This window comes from Cynara cardunculus (genome assembly GCF_001531365.2).
Source record: "Cynara cardunculus var. scolymus isolate 2C chromosome LG 3, CcrdV1, whole genome shotgun sequence".
Taxonomy (NCBI): Eukaryota; Viridiplantae; Streptophyta; class Magnoliopsida; order Asterales; family Asteraceae; genus Cynara; species Cynara cardunculus.
Window position 1 is genome coordinate 34,920,993 of NC_037530.1, and position 22,933 is coordinate 34,943,925.

At 33.7% G+C, this 22,933-nt stretch overlaps 4 protein-coding genes across 9 annotated transcripts; 2 read left to right on the plus strand and 2 right to left on the minus strand.

The window, feature by feature from the left end:
• Nucleotides 1–565: 565 nt before the first annotated feature.
• LOC112510239 (c-Myc-binding protein homolog) lies at nt 566–4,754 on the minus strand. Of its 2 annotated transcripts, none has more exons than XM_025115580.1 (5): nt 4,592–4,754; nt 3,068–3,140; nt 2,503–2,551; nt 1,433–1,556; nt 566–846 (listed from the first exon to the last, which is right to left on the minus strand). In XM_025115580.1, the coding sequence occupies exons 1-5, from the start codon at nt 4,592–4,594 to the stop codon at nt 766–768; spliced, it is 330 nt and encodes a 109-aa protein (XP_024971348.1). In that variant the 5' UTR covers nt 4,595–4,754; the 3' UTR covers nt 566–765. The 2 variants fall into 2 exon arrangements, with proteins under 2 accessions (XP_024971348.1, XP_024971347.1); XM_025115579.1 differs by lacking the exon at nt 4,592–4,754 and adding an exon at nt 4,354–4,512.
• Nucleotides 4,755–7,671: 2,917 nt separating this feature from the next.
• LOC112509671 (AT-hook motif nuclear-localized protein 14) lies at nt 7,672–11,007 on the plus strand. The gene is made up of 6 exons (XM_025114756.1): nt 7,672–8,124; nt 8,875–8,927; nt 9,697–9,828; nt 10,174–10,326; nt 10,397–10,679; nt 10,754–11,007. The coding sequence occupies exons 1-6, from the start codon at nt 7,722–7,724 to the stop codon at nt 10,816–10,818; spliced, it is 1,089 nt and encodes a 362-aa protein (XP_024970524.1). The 5' UTR covers nt 7,672–7,721; the 3' UTR covers nt 10,819–11,007.
• Nucleotides 11,008–12,892: 1,885 nt separating this feature from the next.
• LOC112508811 (methyltransferase-like protein 6) lies at nt 12,893–17,259 on the plus strand. Of its 4 annotated transcripts, none has more exons than XM_025113592.1 (7): nt 12,893–13,099; nt 14,413–14,522; nt 15,537–15,748; nt 15,818–15,909; nt 16,006–16,108; nt 16,756–16,898; nt 17,010–17,259. In XM_025113592.1, exons 1-7 carry the CDS (start codon nt 12,893–12,895, stop codon nt 17,106–17,108), a joined length of 966 nt encoding a protein of 321 aa, XP_024969360.1. In that variant the 3' UTR covers nt 17,109–17,259. The 4 variants fall into 4 exon arrangements, with proteins under 4 accessions (XP_024969360.1, XP_024969359.1, XP_024969362.1 ...); XM_025113591.1 differs by having other exon boundaries at nt 15,537–15,751; nt 17,010–17,148; XM_025113594.1 differs by lacking the exon at nt 14,413–14,522 and having other exon boundaries at nt 12,905–13,099.
• Nucleotides 17,133–20,236, minus strand: LOC112508810 (alpha-galactosidase-like). Of its 2 annotated transcripts, XM_025113590.1 has the most exons (15): nt 20,031–20,236; nt 19,592–19,650; nt 19,452–19,508; nt 19,207–19,241; nt 18,928–19,031; nt 18,769–18,844; nt 18,635–18,693; nt 18,478–18,543; nt 18,306–18,389; nt 18,148–18,212; nt 17,973–18,055; nt 17,801–17,891; nt 17,660–17,709; nt 17,389–17,529; nt 17,133–17,317 (listed from the first exon to the last, which is right to left on the minus strand). In XM_025113590.1, the coding sequence occupies exons 1-15, from the start codon at nt 20,180–20,182 to the stop codon at nt 17,231–17,233; spliced, it is 1,209 nt and encodes a 402-aa protein (XP_024969358.1). In that variant the 5' UTR covers nt 20,183–20,236; the 3' UTR covers nt 17,133–17,230. The 2 variants fall into 2 exon arrangements, with proteins under 2 accessions (XP_024969358.1, XP_024969357.1); XM_025113589.1 differs by having other exon boundaries at nt 18,148–18,389.
• Nucleotides 20,237–22,933: the final 2,697 nt, after the last annotated feature.

The following is a 22,933-nucleotide window of genomic DNA, read 5'->3' on the forward strand; positions in this document are numbered from 1 at the left end:
ACATGATTCGAACTTCAGTCTGGAATAGAATAAAAAGTCTTGCAAACCAACTCTACCAAATAAAACTTGTTCTCATTGTAGTTTCAAAATACATATAGTGACACACAACAAATTAATATGGTTGCATCTTTCACGAACCTAATTTTTTTTACCCTCCGACGGAGGAATATTACGGTGGCACGTTCCACCGTATACTCTACTCTAGGTCCATCCATGCATTATATATATATATATATATATATATAGAGAGAGAGAGAGAGAGAGAGAGAGAAAGGTGGATTATTATGTAACCCTTTACATTTATATAACCAATACAATTCAATCTCAACCGTCCATTTAATTTGATAAATATGTGATTTCATAAAAGTTTTAATTGTTTCCTAATATAAAATATTGATCATAGTTAATGAACCCTAGTCATTTTCCATAAATATTCAAATCATAATAAATGAACTCTCATCATTTTCATAAATATCTTAATTGATTAGTTGCATTGGTCGTACAAATGTGATGGGTTGCATTTGAAACTTTCTCCTTCTCTCTCTCTCTCTATATATATATATATGGAAAATTAACCTAAATAACCACCATCATGGTTTTCCTTACAATGTTAATGCACAAGTCTAGATATCCGAAAGAAACAAAAACAAGAAAAAGATAAAAGAAAGCTGGAAAATATGTATTACTAAAAATAAAATAAGGAGTATAGTAATCAGTTTTGGGTATGTAGAGTCTTCATATCATATCTCATTTCTTGGTATTTTATCATAAATTTTGTGTTGGATCTTCACCTTCAACATTCTCCTTCGATGATGCCTCTCTTTCGGTGTTTTTCAAAGCCTCAAGCTGCAAAATAGGAACTTCCATATTATTATTATTATTATTATTTTTACAACATTTTCTAAGTTACCAGATGTTAAAGCTCAAGAAATTAGCAATAAATTCCATAAATTGTAAAGTGAGAAGTTTGAGTTCTAGAGTCAAGTGTGCCTGTCTATCATCTATGTGCATTCAATTAACTTCAGATATGGAAACAGCACTTTGTAACCATGGCTTGGTTACATATATCCCAAATGAGTTGAGATAGGCATAGGACTTATGATGCTCGTTGTAGCATTCTTCTTTGAATTCTTCAACGTCTTCATGCCAGTTGCTTTCAAACCCTGCATTCTCGTGTTTATAAACATTTCTTTCAATGTAAAATCATGTTATTCCGTATTCAGCAGATCTTACAATACCAAAACTTTGCCACACTTATGAATTCTAAAGAAAACACTAGTCTCAGTCACCTGCATTCCCCAGGCCATGCTATCGATGCATAACAAATAGTGGATAAGGACATGATGGGGCTCAGCAGTTTAGCCATTCAGCCAGTGGGTGGTGTACATATATAATAAGATGAAAAGAATTAACAAAGAGTAATACAATATACCTGGTTACATGTTTCTTGGTGAACTGCCATAAGCTCATTGTATCGAGTTTGCAAATCAGACATCTCAGCTTGTAGCTTTTCATACTCGGACAAGCTAGGACCACCTAATTTTTGCTGCACAAACCTGTTAACTCAATAATAAGTTTATCCACATGTGTAACATTGAAGAAGAAAGACTTTAGCTATAAAAAAAATGAACTCATGTAATCAGAAATGGAACATTTAATATTTCTCCCCAAGTTTTTTTTTTAAATTTTCATTCTAGCAGCCTCTTTTTTATTTATAGCCAATGAAGCACCGATACCTGAGTTAGGGGTAGGGGTGATATTGGTGGTGTGCATGCCTGGATATGAACTAAGTGCACATACATTTATTAAAAACAAGATAAATAACTCAAATACAGCTTAGCAAAATTGGAGGTGAATACAGCTTGGATAGTTGGATGGTCCTTTGAAGGACCTGTGTCACACTTGTCATTTTAAATTCTTGTTTCAAGGCTTTTAGTACTTCTAAATTGTTACACGTCAAATAATTAGACATCTGATATGTAGTTTTATCAACAAGAAGATAACACACTTGGGCTCTGCAAATAATTAGAGTTTTGACATTTGTTTACCACTCCCATTTTTAATCCCTTCTCTGTTTCCTTGCATCATACATGAACATCTCCTCTGCCAGCAAAGACATGCACAAAAACACGCCCAAGCCCATGTGTGGGCTTTTGTACCCTCCCTTCCCCCCCCCCCCCCCCATGTATGTATGTGTGCGTATAAATATGTACATACATATGTACTTATGTATGAGTGCATGCATGTTGAATATAAACATACGTATACATATAAATTGTGGAAAGGCTGAACCCACACATACTACATATTGCACCAGATACACACACTCACTTCCATCCTTCCTAGCTTATCGGTTTATTTATTATTGGCATTTAAGTGAACACCTTAAGATAGGTGAATATATGCATAAAATGAAGGATGGATCTACAAATCAACATCTGGCAAAATGCATATGCGTCACATGGAAAAAAAAATCAAGTTATCTCAAAGATGTGAACTTACTCAACAGCTGAGGAAGGCTTGTCATTCTGTTCATATAAAGCCACAAGAACTACATGCAATAAAAAGTTTAATGGTGAACATCTGAGCGAGAATAAGATGCAAATTATATGCCAAAACTCCAACACCATGGCTTGAGATTAAAATTGCATAACTGAATAAGCTGAAATTCCAATTCCAAAAACCCTCAAATATGTGTTTCTGAACACTTCCTAACTAATCACCAACGATATAAAATGTTCTTTTATCAAATCAGTATGCTTCCCTTTACAGAGAGTATACTCTTGCAAAATTGAGTCATTTTGCAGCTAAGGTCTACAAACATAGCCAAGACAGTGAAATTTTAATAAATCAAAGTGATTACGGTTACACCCTTCTTAAGGAGCTTGTAATTTGTGAACATAAAGTAAAGGGGACAAAGAGGTTTTAAGCACAAGTTCTATATCAATTCAATTCATTCTTCACATTTATACAAGTCAAAAGAGGTCATTTAGTTGTTTTAAGAAAATAAACCATTTAGCAAAAAAGTGGATGCATCTGAACACTGTTATGAGGTCAAGTGAGGAACCTTTAGTCAAAGCATCCAGAACACCACTAGACTCTAAGTACTTCCTAAAAGCTTCCTTCTTTGCTTCCTTCTCCTGTAACCAAACAAACAAGACACAGGATTCAGCAGTCAGAATAATGCGATGTGAAAAAGGGTGTGCTTATAGCGAATTGTTATGTGTTTGTGTTTTCCATGTTTTAGCATTCAAGTCCCCTTTTCATTATTCTTGCATCGCATTTGCATCACCTCGTGATTTGCTCTCATAGTTTTGGTTGATTTTCAGGTCGGTGCTCAAGATGCAAGTTTTAATCGAAGAAACACCGAGTTTTAGTGTCTTTGGAATGATTCCAAATAAGCGTGCTTCAGCACAATAGCGAACCATAAATGGAGTGAACTAAGGAATTGCAGGACCATCTTTACCCATAAGTAGGTCATGAACTCATGATCAAGAGATCAGATCAACTCCATGATCTAACTTTTTGCTATACCTTCTAATTAAGGATATTAATCCATAGATGACATAGTTTTTAACCATTATATTGTATATCAACAACAGAACACATTGTTAAAATAACTTGTATTAGATTGACCTATTCTTAATCATTAGATGGTAAATTCTCGAACTGAAAATGGGTTGGCTCGTATATGTCCCTAGCTATTGCTAGCCATTGTAGTGGCCTCTAATTGAAGGTCAATTTTGATCCGATCTGGGTCTGGATTACAGCAAGTCCATATTCTTGTATGTACCAACTAGCAATAGCTTCAACCAACATACTTCAAATATTATTGGATTTATACCATCAACTAAATCCTTGCCCTAACAAGTTAAATAACTATCTGTTTATGTTTTTTGCTGATATAACTACTTCTTTTCCTGCACCAAACATGCTACTGATAAAATGATCAACTGAACGCGCATCCATTTAACAACCAAAATAAAAAAATTGCTCCCTTTTGTCAGATGTGGGGTTTTAATCATTTCAAGTATTTGCATTAATAACCAATAAATACATACACTAAGAACACCGCATTGCTGTTAATTGCATAGCAAACACTGCCAACAAATCAATTTGTGCAGGCTTGATTGAACCATACACAATTCATGATGTTAGATGTCAGAGTATACATTCAAAACACAAAACTTATAATGATCTTGTTGCAATTACTGAAGAACTTCATTCAACAATAGTCCTTGTCAATATATGAACTTAATTTGCAAAAATAATTCCAATTTTTTTTTTAAACAATAAACATATAAATTTTGAAACTAGAATGCAACCCTTTTGACATCCAAACTCAAAATGTACCTCTATCCTGAAGCGGAGATATTTGGATCTTACATCATCGACCATAAATCGATGCTCTAAATTACTCGGTTAAGTTGCTAATCAATTCTACTAGGGACACAAAGCAACAGAATGAGAAAAGAAGACACAATCAAACAACTCTGATTTGATTGCAATACAGATCGATGAAAATGATAGTTTTACAAGTATAAGCCCAAATAACAAGCGAAGATATGAGGAAGATCTAGTAAGAACTGACCATTATTCACCATAGATTTGTAAACGGTCGAGAGATGTGGTGGTACCCGTGAATTAAACGTGGGATCTGGAGAAGATATGTCAGTAGGGATTTCAGGAGTGTAAATAACTACCCAAACATCACACCCTTTTTATGCAAATATACAAAATTCTATGAAACCTTCAACCAAAAATATTATATTATTTATACTTATAATAATAAGTAGCATATGTCATCTTTTGATGAATTGGTTTTTTTTATTATATTATAATATTAATATAATAATGCTTTTTTCCTCTTGGTTATACATATTTTAATAAAATATTTCTTATATTTCCAAAGTTATTAACAGGGGTCAACGCGGGTTGGGTCGGGCAGTTTACAACAATTTTACAACCCAACCTAATTATGGCGGTTTAAAAAATCTCAACTCAACCCAACCCATTCAAAAATATAACTCAACCCTTACGGGTTGAAGCGGGTTGGGTTGGGTTGACGGGTTAGTAGTTACATAATTTGACGAATGAAATAATTCATAAAACTTAAGTTTATAGACCATATTATAAAGCGTCCTATCTAAAAATGTTATAATAGGTTTATAGGACGTTTTTTGACGTTTCAACAAGTGTTTTATAATGATCTTTAAATAAAATGTCGTATTAGTTATTTTATAGAAACATTTTGAGAATTGTCCCGTAAACTCATCTATTTTATAAGACACCTATGCTCATATGACATTTTCAAGTCGTGTTGTATAAAATAACTAATACGACACTTTATTTTAAAAGCATCATAGAATTTGTTAAGACGGCCAAAACCATCCTATAAACATATTGAAACTCTTTTAGATAAGACATTTTTTTAATGTAACTCTTTAAAAGCGTCATAGATTGATGGATTCGTCCATCAAATATCTATCAATATCATTCATATTTTCCAACATATCAATTTGTTGTTGCTGCAAAAAAAATCAATAATTTTCCTTATTAATTAGATTATTTGTCATCATTCTTTGATCGTGAATCTCTTTTGGTAACTTATACGTTTAGTTAAAATGAAACAAATTATAATATCAATAAAAATTATATAAAATTTATACATTATTAATATATATATATATATATATATATATATATAATTTTATAAAAATTATATATTAGCGGCGGGTTGACGGGTTGGGCGGGTTGAGCCTAATTTCAACTCTTCTAATTAGCGGGTTAGTGGTTTGGCGGGTAGACGGGTGGGGTTTAATTGGGTTTGTTAACTGGTTGGGTTGGGCGGGTTTCGCGGGTTGACGGTTTTTTGTACATCCCTAGTTATTAATGTATTTTTTAATTATTAATGAAATGATATAAATATATTATATACACATCTTTATATTTAAAAAGTGAGATAATGTAAATTAGGATATAAAATAGTTGTATTAGTTGTACAAATTTAATGAGTTATATTTGAAACAAACTCTATCTATCTATCTATCTATATATATATAAAATATGATTTATATCTATCTTACTTTAACTTAACAATTAAAGTCCTTATGGCTTTTGGTTTTAACTACAACTTAATCATTGTTTACAAACACATGATTATGTGATATAAAAAAAAAAACAAAAAACATATACAAAAGATTTAGGTGAGGTTTGTTTTTTAAGAGATGCTGAAGTATGGGGTCTTATTTCACTTCTGATTAATAAAAAATGGTGCTTAAGTCTGAAATCCAAAATTTAATAAGACTGTTTGTTTTTGAATCGATAGTTTGTTTTTTGTAAAATCATGTGCAAATTTTTTGCAAAATTCTCTTGATTTTTCCATTGCCAAAATTCATCACAACAATTGCTTAACAGATGGAACACAGTAAAACTAAGAACCTTTTGGATACTTTTCAGACTTTTGGTGCTATTGGAAATGCCACCGGTGAGTTTGTTTGTGAAAAGATCGATACTTATGATAGAGGATAGTTCATCGATAGAAGTTTTTGTTTCACATTAATCTTCAAAACTAACTTATACGTACAAAAATTATATATATATATATATATATAGGGGGGGGAGGAGGGAGAGAAGTGGGGGTGTACATTTCATTTCACATAGGTGATGAAAGAACGGTGATATCCTTGTTCGAGAAAGAAACAATAGTAAAAAAGAATAGAAAAAAGGAAATTAGATGAATTAAGATATTTATTCAGACTTTATTAAGTGATTACAAGGGTACTCGTGCAATGTAGCGAGATAAATTTTCATTTTAATGTTTAGTTTTTATTCTTTTCTATTAATATAATACGATTTTATGTGATTTTGAAAAAACGATAATTTTTTATTTTGAATGAAATATAAATTCAAAGATAGAATAAAAATGTGAAAAAAATAAATTGATATTAGTATCAAATTAACTATTTAACAATTTTCGTTTTTTTTTTTGTATAACTTCTTTAATTCAAGTTTTTATTATACGTTAATTTAGATCTAATAACCAAGTAATTTATTTTTGGTTTAATAATATAATTTTTTTAAAATAATAAATTAACATTGTTAGAACTCAATGATTATCTTAATTATAATTTAGATTTTATATATTTAAAATGAATGTTTATCCTGTATTTGATTATGTTTATCTGCAATTAGTTACACGAAGTTAAAAATGAAGCTTTAATAAGTTATATTTATGCAAAATTACTTGTAATCTTGAATTTTAAATAATATGCATCAATAAACAATACTTCATCCATAAAAATGGTTTTTAAGAGTTATGTTCAAATGCTTTATAAATATAGTATAGATAAAAGACTTTGAAATAATAATAAAAAACAGACAGTCTGAATTACTGAACATCCGAACGAATTAGACATAAATGATAAAATAACTAACAAAGCCTTAGAATTTATTTGACTTTTGATGATTGATATATTTGACCATCTTCTTCATCAAGAGTCAAAATTATGAGGGGTCAAACTCAATCAACTGTCCACGCACGCCACTGATGATCATGCGGTACAGGATCAAAACCTCATCCGGAAAAAACTGTAAAAGAACACAAGCACAAAACAAAATCCCAATCCATATTCCTCAAAAATAGGAAAACAATATCAAACCAAATTTATAAAAACTAAATTAAAATTTTATACCTCTTTCTTTTTCATCACACCATTCTAATGGAACCGGATGACCTTGGTCTAGGCTCTTACTATCACCACCACCACCCACAACCACAACCACAACCGCCACCGCAACGCCACCCACACCAGCAACCACCACCACCTCCCACCAATGGAATGTTACCAAACACCAACAACGATCCTAGACCCTCTCAGATCCTCTATCCTCACAATTCTGCCCCCTCCGCCGTCTCGTCACCCTTAGAGACCGGCGTCCGGAGGAAGAGAGGAAGACCCAGAAAGTACGGAACGCCGGAGCAAGCTGCCGCTGCAAAAAGACTCTCCTCCTCGTCTTCTCCGTCCACCTCTGTTCCTCCTTTGTCGCCGCCGAGGAAAAAGGACTTGTCTTTGGGCGTCGGTGGCTCCTCTGCTTCTACTTCTTTCAAGAAACCTTCTCTTGGTGGGTTTCTCGTTGTTTTTCTATAAATTACCAACATCAATTAAACCCTTTGATTTTTTTGGCTGAATAAGAGTTTACAGGGTTTCTTTAGTACTGTTGTTGCTGTATATTTGACCCTTTATGTCTCTGTTTATGCTTTTTAGCCCATGGATTCGAGAGCCTGCACCGATAATCTTTGCATGGTGAAGGCTTGATGGGAATGTGCCTATGTTATAACGTTGTTTTTTCTTTTCTTTTAATCCTTTTCAATGGCACCTTTAGCTCAATTAGTATATAGGTTTCATGCAAAACACATGAATCAAACAAATCTAGAGCAACCGAAGTGTCAATGACGCATTAATGGTATCCGGTCGAGCTGAACTTTCCATTAAGTCAACTTTTTAAAGTTGAGGATTGTGTGAGTTTTGTGGTGTATATAAATACTTAAAAGAGGAAAACAAATCTAGAGCATTCAAGCTAAATTGATGTCAATGGAACCAGACCGTATGCCAGATTGACCGCTAGACCTGCACTACTATACCCGTACTATACTAAGTGATGGCTTTTTATTTGTTACGATTCTATTTCTGATGATTTGAATTGGAATTTAGATGGTTATTTTACTGCGTTGTCGTTGGAGCATTACATGATTTTCTTCAGATTTCTAATTGTGTTCTGTACAAATAAAACACAACTCCGCTCATGTTTTTCATGTATATAATCTGTCATGACTGAATACTTGTTATGTGATTTCTGTGTCTGTTTATTCAGGGAATACGGGGCAAGGTTTTACACCTCATGTTATTTCTGTGACTGCCGGAGAGGTATGAAATACGAACCTGTATATTATGATTTGCTTTTTATGTCCGAGTCTTGCAAGCCGTAATCTGTACAACTAATGCTATCACTTATGGTTTCTGTTCTTCAATAATCTGCTACAAGTCTTTTGAACTCACAACTAAGGGATTCTAGAGATTCACAAAACCCATTTGGCCATTTGTACTTTTGCTGCAGCATTGGTTGAATATTTGATATCTTTCTTCTTAAAAAACCATACCAAACAAACCCAACACATCTCTTGGGGTGGGATGTTATTACCTTACAGGGTTATTTTGGTATTAGCTCTTTTAGAGTATTAAAGTAGTCCGTGCTAGTAGGTGTAGGTGCTCTTTTCAAAAAAAGAAAAAAAGGGAAGAGTTCACAAGGACTACTTTAATGCTCTAATAGAGCTAATACCAAGATACGCCTATGCAGTAATAGATGTATGCAAGACTATTTCCTAAATCTATGCTCTTAAACCGTACACAAATTAGGTGCAGTGTTGTTATCTTATTGTTTCTTGATCAAGTGACGATGACAATGGATGTACTTTACTTGTCATCCATTTCGTGATTCGGTTATTTCGATAATCCTTTTGTGATAATTGATTATATATCGAAACTACTCGATAATAATTGATGTTACTAATAAATCAATGTATTTTAGTGTGGACGGTCTTTGAGCACTTGTCATGAATTCATCTCTCTATTTCGGGTATATAATCTAAACAATGCCATTTTTCTGTTTCCGTGATCGATTTGAACTTTTTTGTAGGATATTGGCCAGAAAATCATGTCATTTATGCAACAAAGCAAGCAAGAGATGTGCGTCCTCTCAGCATCTGGTTCGATCTCTAATGCATCTCTACGCCAGCCAGCCACATCCGGGGGCAACATTTCTTATGAGGTAAATGAGTTCAACCACTTTTGTATGCATTCTTCAAAGCATTACATGAGAGAAGCATATGAAACTAATCGACCTTACCAGCTCAACTGGCAAATAAATGCTAGTTTGTGGGGATCCTCCTGATAGGTCGTCAGTTCGAGTCTTCTGGGCCACAAGAGATTTTCCTGGCTGTTATCTTATGCTTCCATGTAATTCTGCACAAACGAGCCCAAACTACCCATCGTTACCAAAAAAAAAAACTAACCGACTTCATTTTTAATCACTTGTGCACGCTGTCTAAAAATCGTTTTGTTAACTCAACGTGGTTTATATGACCTGACCGATTGATGGTTTGTCTGATATCAGGGCCGTTTCGACATTCTTTCACTCTGTGGCTCTTATGTTCGTACTGATTTTGGTGGCAGCACGGGTGGATTAAGTGTGTGTTTGTCTAGTAACGATGGTCAAATCATAGGAGGCAGCATCGATGGGCCGCTGATAGCTGCGGGCCCAGTGCAGGTAGTGTTCTTTTAGTGAAAGCCACTGTGTTGGCGTGCCATTTATGCTCATTCTTTGATTGGTTTATCAGGTAATAGTTGGCACATTCGCTACCGAAGGCAAGAAAGAAACCACCACTATCATAAAAGGCGATGCTTCTACCAGTAAGTTGGCGTCACCGAATGTCGGAGCACCTGTTCCGAACTTGGGGTTCCTATCGGCACCAGATTCTTCCGGAAGAAATGTAGTCGGTGGCAGGGATGAGCAACAAAACATCGATGGGTATCAATTCATGATTCCGAATCGGAGTGTGGCGGTAAGCGACTGGAGGAATAACAACGATTCTAGGGGCGGTGGTGGTTATGAATTCTCAGGTATGGTTTCTTGGTGGTGAAGATGGTCGGGTTGGGGTTAAGATTGATGCGTTTTTTGATGGTGGGTTTTGCAGGAAGAGTGAACCATGGGGTGCACCAGTCTCCGAAGAATGGGGACTACGATCGTTTCCAAGACTGAAGCGTTTTGGGGTGTGGTTAGAGAAGTATGGTTGGGGTTTAACCAATAGGTTGTAACACAATGCATTATATGATTGTACAGTTGACCCAAAAAAACGTACTTCTCCTTGAAGCAGCCAAATGTTTTGATGTGTACTTTAGCAATTAGTTTTTGAACTTACTTAAATGCATCTAAACCACCTTTCAACTATGCCATTTTCCCTTTTTATTTTTTCTTCTTTATTTATATGCATATATCACCCTTTTTAATTTGTAGATTAATGTACATATAAGTTTAATTCTATATTTCACATTTATTCTTTTATTAGAAATTTATTTCACTTGTTTTACCATTTATAAACATGAGACTATAATCCGATTTTTAAATTAGCATCATATATGGGGGGGGGTTTCAAATGATAATAATAACTAAATAAATGAATATGAATGATGAAGGATCATATGAGAATCGAAGTTAAGGTTGGAAGCGTAAAAGGGATCTGATCACTTTTAATCTCACCTCATCTGTGAATTGTGTTTTTCACGGGAATTGATCTAATGCATCTTGGTGTATTTCATTAGTGTTGATCTTCAATTATGATTGACTCAAAGGTGAAGATCTCTTCTTATCGGAACTCAACCCGAACATGAAAATGGTCAAATCACGTGTCAAATTACATATGATTTTACACTAACGATCAACGTATAGATGTGAGGGTGATGTGGCCCACGATCTTAGGTCACGACCATAGTCATGTGAATCATATGTGATTTTAATATAAAATCATATGTGATTCGACTACATTCTTATTCTCTTATTCAATTATTATTCTCGTATGAACCTGATTCTATATATATCTATATACTATATTATAAAGCATTTGACTTATTCTCTTAAAAACGAATTACCATGCATAAGATACAATTAATTTGTGCACATTACTTAAAATTCAAAAATACCAGTTAATTATGCATACGCACATGTTTTAAAAGCATACCATTCCCATTTGAATCTTTACTTGCCCTTACAATCTCTCTAATCCAACTAATGTCCTTAGAATCTTTTTTTTTTAAAGAGTAGATAGATATTGTTGATAGCATATATAATGGGCGATTTTGACATCGTATTTCTTATAATCACCGTTAATTTCTCTTCCCCGAAGCTCAGTTGCTTCTCTTTCAAGGTAAGCTTCAACATTATAGGTTTCGACCATTGCTTCTGATTGACTTATGATCTGTATCGCTTTTTGCTTTTTTGTTTTTGACTCATTACGTATTGATTCTTTATGGTTTCTTCGTCGATTTAGGTTTACTTCTCTAGAGCTCGATTGTTTCTCATCCCCAAATCTCGATTGCTTCTCTTTCGAGGTAAGCTTCAACCTTATGGGTGGTTGTATTGATTGACCATTGCTTTTGATTGCTTGATTGATTTATGATTTGTACCAATTTAAACTCTAATATCAAGCACCTTAATTCAAAACCTAGGTTTATCCCGCCATTCAGTCATGATATTTTTGTTACAATCAATTTGCATTATAGGATGATATTTTCGTTACAATCAATTATCTTGATGAAGTTAATTAACGACGGAACATAATGAAGGTTGCAATCGTCATTCACAGAAAGGGAGTTAGGAACTTGAGGAACATGTAGAAATATTTCAAGCCTTGAAAGAGACCAAAGATACATTGTAGAGATGTCAATGCAAATGGTAGTGTTTTTCCATGATCAATAGTTGAGAGAATCATTAGATTCTTATCCTTCCATTATTATTTTAATTTCGATTTGTATTGCATATTAAATCAAGATATATATTTCGTTGTATTGCGCGAGTACTCTATATAAATGTGTTTTTTGTACCTTCAATTTAATTTTAAACTAAAAATTTCTTAAAGGAAAAGCTAAAGTTATATAAAAAGAGTAGGATAAATACACCCGAATATCTTTTTGGAGAAACATACAACAATACCTTATACAAATTTCTGAAGTATCATTGTATCTTAAAAATAAAAATAAAAATATAATAAAAATTTGTAGGGTACAAGTGTTGATGCAATTGGGGTTTTCTACAAATCATTTTGTGAACTTTGCGCCTCATGATGAGTAGCCAAGAAACGGAGTACCACTCCAAGGATTTTGAGTGGCAAGAACTGAGGCAACAAATTGAGAATGATCCTACCCTTCGGTATCATTTCCTTCCTTATATCCATCAATCCATCCTCTCTTCCTCTTCATCTTCTTCCCTGGACTCTCAATCATGGAACCAGTTTCACGCTCGTCACGTTACCGGAAAATTCTTTAAGGTACATCTATTGTTTCTTTACATTGCTCCATTCATTCTAGAAATAGGGCTACAAGTCATTTTGATTTTGAGAAACCAAGGCTAGGGTCCTATGAATGTTGTACTTGGTAGATATATAGAAATGGACGAACTAAAAGGAACGCCAAGAATGATAACCAATCGGTGATAAATCATACGAGGGAATAGTAATAATCTTAGTAATCTATATAACGAGCATTTGCAATTCTTGCGGGTAATTACTCATTGGTGATGTAACTGATCCGGAACTTGTGGTAGGTTTCAGATCATTAAAGTACAAAAAAAATGTTATTCATCAGTAATGGAGTATGTAAGAGAGTTTATTTTCTTTGCCCTAGAATTGAACTTGTTGGTAATGGGAATGGAGTATGCAAAAATAATTTACACCTCTAAAATCAAGTCTGTTGTTCTTGATGATTAGCGCCCACTACCTCATTTTGTTCTTTTGTATAACTATCAGTTCTTTTCAATCAACGTTTTTAGTTTGGTTACCCTTAAATATGAAATAGGATGCTAGAGTCTCTAGGGTTGGGTCAGGATTAGCACCTTCTTCTTTACTTCTGGTTGGAATTATTTTCTCTACTTGCACATGTTTTGCTGTAGGGGGGTTGGTCCGCAGGTACAATCTTTGTACCTTCATGGTATACCCTTTGGGCAGTTCCTATTTGGAAGGATGCAATTTCTCGACGGTATCCACATCATCTTATAGGATTTATCCTACTGTGATGGTGAGATAGAGTAACTTTCCAACCAAAGTCCGATATAGTAAAAGTTCATGGCTGTTGAGCTTGACATTTGGATCAAGTTGGGTAGAAGCAGGTCTTGCATCAATAACACCAACGTGTTTGAGAAGTTGAAGAGCATACCTTTTGTTGAGCCAAAGCTCCTTAGAAATTCATTCCTAATATAGTAGTGAAGGGCACCAAGATCTTTGATATTAAAAGCTTGATGTAATTTGTTTTTGAGAGAATTGATTAAAAAAGATGTTATTTTCAACAATGTATTAAGCTTTGCTGGTGGAGTAGACGTGCTTTAGAAAGTTGATTCGATGTGGTGCTGGCTTACATTATGTATCAAATGTGTAGTAGTGCCGTTTACATTCTTATCTGCCATATCTTTATTTCGTTGATGACTTAAAGAGATTGCTCAGAGGAATTATAAGAAAATGATTATGTTTAGACTACTATGTGGATTAGGAAACTTGGATTTGGATGTTTGTAAAAAGAGATTTCTACTTTTCTATTCATATTTATATTTATGTAGGTCGTTTTGTCCAACTCTTATTTGTTTGTGCAGGAGAGACGGTATTTGTTTAAGGAATTTCCTGAACTAGCTTCATGTGAGGAGTATTCTAAGGTATTGGAGGTGGGGTGTGGTAATGCAAGTACTGCTTTACCAATCTTACGGTAATTCATAAGATATGCTTTATCATCAATTTCACTAGGTGGTACTTGTTCTTGTATAATTTAAACAACACAAGCACTTGTGGGATAAGAAATGTAATTATGTTGAATATGTGAGTGCCTATTGCCTATCTAATAATGAAATCGATGGAAAAGATGGCATATTTGATTTGTGCTAGTTTAGCGCATTAGCCTCATCATAAACCTTATGTATGCTATGCTTCATAGCCTGTAGTGAATTTGGCTTGTCCATTGGATGGAGTGCTGTACTTTGTGCAATAAATTTTCAAACAAATATGCATCAACTTTTGTTTTAATCTGCATGTTTACTGTCGAACCAGTTTGAATCACCATACTTAACATACGGTTTCCAAACCAACATAATTGCAAAAATGTAATAAATAGAAAAAATATAATAATCGAGTTGGCAGAAAATGGCGAACAAGACACTATGGTTGGTTGAAGAAAATGACTCCAGCCAAGGAGTGGCCAATTTTTGCTTACACGAGTGCTCTTTCTAATTTTGCAAATTAGCAGTATGGTGGTTAGAAATACTAATTGCTTGTTTAGTTATTATGATGAACTCAGAAAGTACCAACCCTTTTGAGTAATTATAGAGAGGTCAAGATATTTTTTTTCTCCTCTCTTCCCCGTCTTTTAGCCTTTTCACTAGTATGCGCACCTTTATTGTGTAGTTAGGTTTTTGTAGTTGATCATACCACTAATATCTACTTTTATCCAATCTAGCTGGTTGTTCAATTTTGTTGTCTTCGTTATGAATGGTGTTCTAGATTGATCCCGTTGCTTTCTGTCTGAATTTTATAAATGTTAAATGAAATATCTATCAAGCCCACGGGGGTGCTTTGCATTTATACTGTGAGGAACAAGCGCATACATCTTTAATGATGTACGAGCATTATCCTTTTACTCACGGCTCAAATTGTGATTTCCCAATTCGTGATTGTGTTAGTTGCCTGTCATCCTAATGGAAGTTGTTTTTCTTTTTCTGCTGTGTAGTGGCAAAGAAAACATCATTGTATTTGCCTGCGATTGTAGCACAGAGGCACTTGAGAGGGCAACAGAAACCATACATGCCTCCAATGTGGTCTCGGCTGAAAGGCGTTTTCGTCCATTCTGTTGGGATGTTTCTACATGTCATTTCCCTAAGTGGCTGATATGTGATTCTTGCCATGAAACAGCTCAGCTAAAGCAGAATATATTTCTTTCAGGTGGTCGACACTATTTTTATATGCACAACTGACCACATACTCAACTATATGTTTCTTTTGCTGTTCCAGATTTTGGCAATAACGAGAGCGATTGTACTACTGATATAACTTCATCAAAGGAAAGTGATTGCTGCATTGGTGGTGTGGATTATGTTACTTTGGTATGTTCCATCCTCTCTCATATTCTCCTTTTCCCCTGTTGACCATTGTTAATGACTTTGCTCTTACAGCTGTATACATTATGTTGGTTTTGGCAGATTTTTACTCTATCAGCTGTACCGCTTCACAGGATGTCTACGGCTGTTGCTGCGTGCTTCTCGGTTTTAAAACCTGGTGGACTACTCTTCTTCAGGGATTACGGTAAGCGCCCCATTAACTTGAAAGTCTTTATAATTATAAGGCATGGGTCTATCCATTCACTTCAGTTCCATTTTTTCCAATTGTGGTATATTTGGCTTGAACAATTAGTTGGGTGATTGGGAGTCCCTGATGAAAAGAAGATGAGGAAACTAGAATTGGATTTGAAAGTTGTATAAATGGACAAAGCCTTATTTTTCATACTTGCATGAATTTTGTCAAAACCTAGAACTTGAAGATACCCACAAACCAACAAGTAAATATATTTTTAATATAAATGATTATACTTAGATAACGCCAGGGCTTAAACTTTGCGATGAAGAAGTCAAAAATAAGGAAAAAGACGTAACTGTTTGGTCGAATCAGGAAAGAATGTGTATCTTATACAAGATCCAATTTTTAGTGTTGTTTTGGGCTCCTAGAATATGGCGCCCTTGGGGCTTTCTATTTGATTGTAGGCCTGGCTGGGTATTGACCGGGAATGATAATCTACAACTCGAGTTGTCAATTAACACGAAATGCACGTCGTGGTGGAAAAATATGGGTCCGTATATTTCCAGCAACAGTCGGACAAGTGTGGAGTGTTGGGGTGAACCAGAAAAGTTTGGGATTTTTGGTTTGTGCTCAAACGTGTTTGTCAATTGATTCAGGCCTCTATGACATGACCATGCTTCGATTTGAGCCTGATCAAAGAGTGGGGTTTAGGGAATACAAGCGATCTGATGGCACCCGTTCATACTTTTTTTCTTTGGATAGTGCACGCGATCTCTTTCTAGGTGCCGGCTTCACGGAGGTAATAATCTTTTTTCCTTAGTTGTCTATTTATTTGAGGAAAATTAATGTTTCAATCTTGTAACTCCAGTATAACCTCTACATTAGCAGTATTAATTTCTTTTATTTGCAGCTTGAGCTTGAATATTGCTGTGTGAAGTCAGTTAATCGTCGTAAACAGAAAATGATGCGCAGGGTGTGGGTTCACGGGAAGTTCCAAAAACCAATGTAAGTCGTTTTTGCACCACATACGATATAAATAGAAGAAAATATTTATTTGCTTCATATGTATAATTTCTTGGATTTGGCTTCCCAAATCTTATTACATTACAAAAATGAAATGTTCATTTACTCTCATTGTGGAGTAAGAACATACATTTTGCAAGCATGAGATTGAATAGTTGCAGAGATTTGTCCCTTGATTGATTTTTGAGTTGAATGCTGCAGAAAATAAAAGATGAGTTAAAAAGATCGTTCTATGATACCCAAAAAACTATTTTTTGAAGTCTTACCGCCCATAAGTCACGAGCGTTAACGATTGTTGTTGAATCGAGTCCTATATCAGACCAATAAGCAGTAATCTGGCTTGTTGAGCCACTTCTATTCCATAGAATTACCACAACTTTGTTATGTTGAAGAGGACCGGCCCAAACCTGCATTTTCATAGCATTCAACTTGAATTACGAAGCTGGTTTTCGTATGTCTGAAGATGTACAGAAATTGTAATACGATGTACAAGTCACGGTTATATTGATCAGTCGATAATGAATACAGACAAATTACCTCCAAATCGCCATTCTTCTTGACCTTTTTCCCCTGAACTCCAAGACTATCTGAAACAGGATTCAAGACCGATTAAATATCCGAAATTGTTTTTCTTTTCAGGGAAATAAAATTATGATGTTATTGTTTTGTGTTACTGACCTTGATTCACCGCGATAACTTCTTTATTGCTGAGTATTTCATGTGTTTCTTTGCTCATTGATCGTACATCACAACCAACCAAAAGAGGTGCCTACAAAAAGTGGTTCTATCTCCATTTAAAAGCTAATGTGTTAAATATACTGTTACCAAGTAAAACCTGTTAGTTGTATACCTTTGCTAATGCCCAAATGCTAAAATGTGAACGGTATTCCTCTGTTGTCATGCCTCCATTCCCGACTTCCAACATGTCAGGATCTATGACGAGAAAAACACGAGCTTTTGAACTCCAAAATCGTAATCTAATTGTTACACGAAAACAATTTAGAAAGTTGGGAGGTGTAAATTACCATTCCATCCACCGGGTTTTGCATACGATGCCCATTTATCGTTTTCATCTGCCCGTGAAGTCATGCTAGTAGAAATCAAGATAAATATATAGTCATTTCGTGTTACAACAAAGAATCTTAATATATTGGGTTGGGTTCTCGTAAGATCATAACCATACCTATCCCAGTTATCAGAAATATCTCCGGTTGTTCTCCAGCTATTGCCAACCTCATTTGCCCAAGTGGCAGGATCGTCTTGGCCCCTAATGGTTGAAATGACATATTTGCCCTCCTAGGTCATTTTTTTAATGTGCAATAAAAAAGCATAGGCCACACCACAACAACACTCACCATTCACATAAGGAATAAAAGATGGGCCTTCCAGAGTTCTGCAAAGCTTTTGTCATTATTGGATACCTTTTCTCACAAAACAGAATAAACCCATCACCAACAAATTTTGGAAAATACAATATTTTTAATTTTTTTGAATTATAAATAACTTGTATACCTTTCTTTCGGGCTTATATCTTGATTGTTACAATTATCGTATTTTAGATAATCGATTCCCTGTAAGAAAATCACTAAGCTCTATTTTATGCACTCCAAAAGAAATGATATGGATGCATGAAAGTAAGAGAGTACCCATGAGGCGAAGGTCTTGGCATCTTGCTCTTCGTGGCCTAAAGATCCCGGCATTTTCTTACTACATGTTTGAGTTCTATCAAGAAGAAAAAAGGGACAAATGAATAGAAGAAACAAGGATTAAATTTGAGTAACGGAGGTTTATTATGTCTCAAATACCCTGCATCGGAGTAAATTCCAAGCTTTAGTCCTTTGTTATGAACATAATCAGCCAACGCTTTGATTCCAGATGGAAATGTCGAGGCTTTGGGAACAAAATCCCCCTACAAAAATCAAACAATTACGATACAAGACGAATAATTAACACATCAAACAATCGATTCATATGTTTATAACAAAATATACAGAAAAACTTTCTCAAAAATATAATTCAAGAAATAAAGATATAAAAAGTAATTAAAAATCTAAACAAATATTTAAAAAAAAATGATGAATTACCCTTGAATCTCTATCTAATTCTGCCCAACAATCATCTAGAACACAAACACATAAAATAATATTAATATAAAATTATAATTAATACTTTAAAGATTCAAAAAAAAACAAGGACACACCACATGAATCACACAGACATTGGGCAAATTAAAGATCTGAAAAGATAGGGTACGGCCCACTTCATTAATGCTGGAGTTTGTATTTCCATAATATTAATACGATTTTTTAATACATAAATACGATTTTACCTATATTCACGTATTGGTATCCCGCAGCAGCAAGTCCAGTTGATACCATGGCATCAGCTGTTTAAACATTCAAATGAATAATTAAAAAAATAATTAAATTTAGTTAATATATAAAAAAAAATGCATGTAAATGTAATTACCTGTTTCCCTGATTAATTTTTCTTCAATATTGCAAGCAAAGTGGTTCCAACTGTTCCACCTGATCATAAATAATCACCCTTTTATTACAATTCATTTTGTTTATTAATTCTTAAAATTTGTTATATTCCAGCTGAATAGATGAAGATGAAGATGAATATATATATATATATATATATATATATATATATATACTAAAAGGAAATTAAACAATATATTTCTATTGAAAAATTAAATTAGAAGGAAGAGATTTGAAAATAAATCAACGGCCGGCAACCGGTGGAAGTTGTCATGCTTGTGAGAAATTTTTGTTGCCGGCAGCAACTGTGTTGATGTGGTTCTGAAGCCAAGAGTACAACTGATAATGCACACAGATATACATATATATGTATATGTATATATATATATACACACATATGTATGTATGAAGTTATAACTTACCCCATCTGGGGAGTGCGGCCAAGTCCATTCTCCAAAAGGCTCCTCCGCTGATTTGTGCTGCTAAAGGTTGTACGTGCTGCCTCGCTACTGCTAAATCTGATGCTTACAACCAACAAGGAGAAGTAGCAAAGTACAACCTTTAGATGCATCATCTCCCTTTTCCCCTTCAGCAATCAATACAACAACTACTCAGCTAAGCAAATGGCAAGTCTACCTCTTTTATATGTACATATATATATATATAGACACACTCACACACACACACACAAATATAGAGAGAGATGATCAAATGGGTACCCCAAATATTAAAAGAACCATATGCAACTTTTATTTCAAGGTATTGTTTTATATGATATTTTTTCATCTATAACTAGAATTTATAGTATTGATTAATATATATTTGATTTACAATGTGTTTGTTACTTTGTTTCATATGTATTTGGTTCATAATGTGAAACTTTTTTACATATATTATTTGTTTCACAAACACATAAAAAAGATTCACTCTCTGAAACAAATATATGTTACTCAAAACTCTAAATTCTAACATTATATGCAATGAAAATCATGTGAAATAACACATGATGTACTGTTTCTCAAAGTTCTCACAATTTATTGGATTCTTAAATGATCAACCCTCTATATACATCTATCCTTGACTCTTCGTACAACATTTTTTTCATTATGAATCCGATAAAACTTTAGATTTTTTGATTGATAGATATAATCATCCAAAAGAATTGATCAATAACACCTAAAGAGAACGAGTTTGAGACATAAATTTTTAACCGTTAGATCAACTTTTTGGTCTCTTTGTTTAGCAAGTCATCTTCAACATTCATCCCAAAGTCAGATAATGCGCCCAAATGATACATGCCTACAACACTTTGCATGCTTGTAGTTGGTAACTTTACCTTGATCACTAAATCAAATTTAAAAATGCAACGTATTTTCCAATGAAATTAACTAATTAATTGATAGATTTGCGTGACGGGATTACGACGGTAAGTATTAGAGCTTGGAGATAGGCTCATAAGTAAAAGTTGCAATTCTATGTCATCAAACGTATAACTTTTTGATATTTAATTAAACGTATAATAGATAGTAGTATATATCTTGAAAGTCATATGCTCGGTTTTAGTTTCCATGGCGTGTTAAAAGAATGTAATGATATGAGATGATGCACGTACCAAGCGGCACCACCTACAACAAGGTTAACGATGACACCATCATGATTTAAGTCAAGAAAGGCGTTCAAAAGGAATTTTAAGAGGTGGAGATATGATCATAGCGATTCATCCATAACGATATTGATTTTTGATATGATAATTCTTATTTTATAAAAGTTGTAAAAATAAAAGTACTTACCACAATTGGGATGTAATAATAATATAATATTAGTTGTATGGAGCACATATTTGGTTGGTAAAAGCTCGAATTGATCATTTTTGTAATTGTTGACTTTTGCTCTCGAAATAGAAAAATCTACGTTATTTTATGTGGTGTAAGTTTAAGGAGTATCCAAATACATATTGGATTCATTAAGACTTGTGGCAAAACACACTAAAAGCATTTTCGATTGGCACGTTTAGACAATGTCGATCATTAAAACCAATCATCAAATTTCAATAAAAAAACAAACCTACATAATATTATGACATAAAAACAATGTCCAAATTAAGATCGATAGTATGATAAAAAAATCCATTTATTTTATGATATGTCGTTTGTCTCTGTTTCTTTTTATTGTTTCTTAGTCGTAAATATTACAACAAACACATAATCATTAAGCATGCCAACTACTCCTTAGGAACTCAATGCCTAAAACTTTATGGCTATGTAAGTTGCGGTTAAAGTAATAAAAATAAAAGCTTCAATTTGTCTATACGGCTTATTCTTGAAGTATAAAACGTTCTATCTGTTCCTGAATAGCTTCTTTTAAAATGGCTTCTGCTTCCTTGGTGAATGTCTTCATTTATGATATTGCTTATTGTTTCTATTAGTTTTTTTTATCTTGTACCAAAGTTTAAAATTATTTGCCTAGAAAATCTCAATATATTCTTTATCATTCATCTCTCACTAACTGTTTTGATTATTCCATCTGCATGAAATCTAGTTTTATATTAATTGATAATAGATTTCTTGTTATTAGTTAAGAGAACTCCTAACTTTTGAAAAAATTACCAACAAGATTAGACGTCCAACTTATATCTATATTTAGGATTTCAAAACTACCATTATTTTTCATATATTATTGACTCTTTATCACCTAATATTAAGTGCATAAATCTTAAGTACGCTCTTACCTTTAAAACAAGATCAAAATCTCAAGCTATATTCAGCATGAACTTTTGACTCTAACATTGATGGTTCCTAAAAAGTTTGTTTTAACCCTACAAGGTGTAAACTGTGATGAAAAACTTTAACATGAGGCAAGATGGAAACTCGACTGATTTCATAGAGTATTACTCCGAATAGTCAATATTGTTACCCCATACGATGTCAACCGATATACTGAAGGTAATTGACGATGTTATGTAAAAATGATATGGTAAATAATATAATTTGGAAATAATTATGGATCGATTTTGCGTCTAGGAATAATCGGAATAACAATTTTATATGAATTATTACACTACAATAAAATTGATTTTATAGGATGCTTAAAATATAGAAGAGTACTTAAAAAATATATTTATAGGACTTAAATTTATAGAACAAAACCAAACATGTGTAAAAGTGTTACAATAGGTTTATAGGACATTTTTAGACGTTTTAACAAGTTTTTAGAAAACTTTTAAAATAAAGTGTCGGTTTAATGAACTATTTTATTATTTGAAAAAGTGACCAATAAATACAAATGTTCTATAAAAAGATGGGTTTTGAAAAATGTCCTATAAAAT

Excerpts from the sequence above, each read along its gene's own strand:
- LOC112509671 (XM_025114756.1), top strand. The coding sequence starts at position 7,722 with ATGGAACCGGATGACCTTGGTCTAGGCTCTTACTATCACCACCACCAC. Across the intron at positions 8,125-8,874 it reads TTTCAAGAAACCTTCTCTTG|GGAATACGGGGCAAGGTTTT; the intron begins GTGGGTTTCTCG and ends CTGTTTATTCAG. Across the intron at positions 8,928-9,696 it reads TTTCTGTGACTGCCGGAGAG|GATATTGGCCAGAAAATCAT; the intron begins GTATGAAATACG and ends ACTTTTTTGTAG.
- LOC112510239 (XM_025115579.1), bottom strand. The coding sequence starts at position 4,398 with ATGGTCGATGATGTAAGATCCAAATATCTCCGCTTCAGGATAGAG. Across the intron at positions 3,141-4,353 it reads ATCTCCGCTTCAGGATAGAG|GAGAAGGAAGCAAAGAAGGA; the intron begins GTACATTTTGAG and ends GTTTGGTTACAG. Across the intron at positions 2,552-3,067 it reads TCTGGATGCTTTGACTAAAG|TTCTTGTGGCTTTATATGAA; the intron begins GTTCCTCACTTG and ends TATTGCATGTAG.
- LOC112508810 (XM_025113589.1), bottom strand. The coding sequence starts at position 20,182 with ATGATGCATCTAAAGGTTGTACTTTGCTACTTCTCCTTGTTGGTTGTA. Across the intron at positions 19,651-20,030 it reads GGCCGCACTCCCCAGATGGG|GTGGAACAGTTGGAACCACT; the intron begins GTAAGTTATAAC and ends ATTTATGATCAG. Across the intron at positions 18,694-18,768 it reads CCAAGACCTTCGCCTCATGG|GGAATCGATTATCTAAAATA; the intron begins GTACTCTCTTAC and ends ATTTTCTTACAG.
- LOC112508811 (XM_025113591.1), top strand. The coding sequence starts at position 12,893 with ATGATGAGTAGCCAAGAAACGGAGTACCACTCCAAGGATTTTGAGTGG. Across the intron at positions 15,910-16,005 it reads GTGTGGATTATGTTACTTTG|ATTTTTACTCTATCAGCTGT; the intron begins GTATGTTCCATC and ends TGGTTTTGGCAG. Across the intron at positions 16,899-17,009 it reads TAGGTGCCGGCTTCACGGAG|CTTGAGCTTGAATATTGCTG; the intron begins GTAATAATCTTT and ends TTTTATTTGCAG.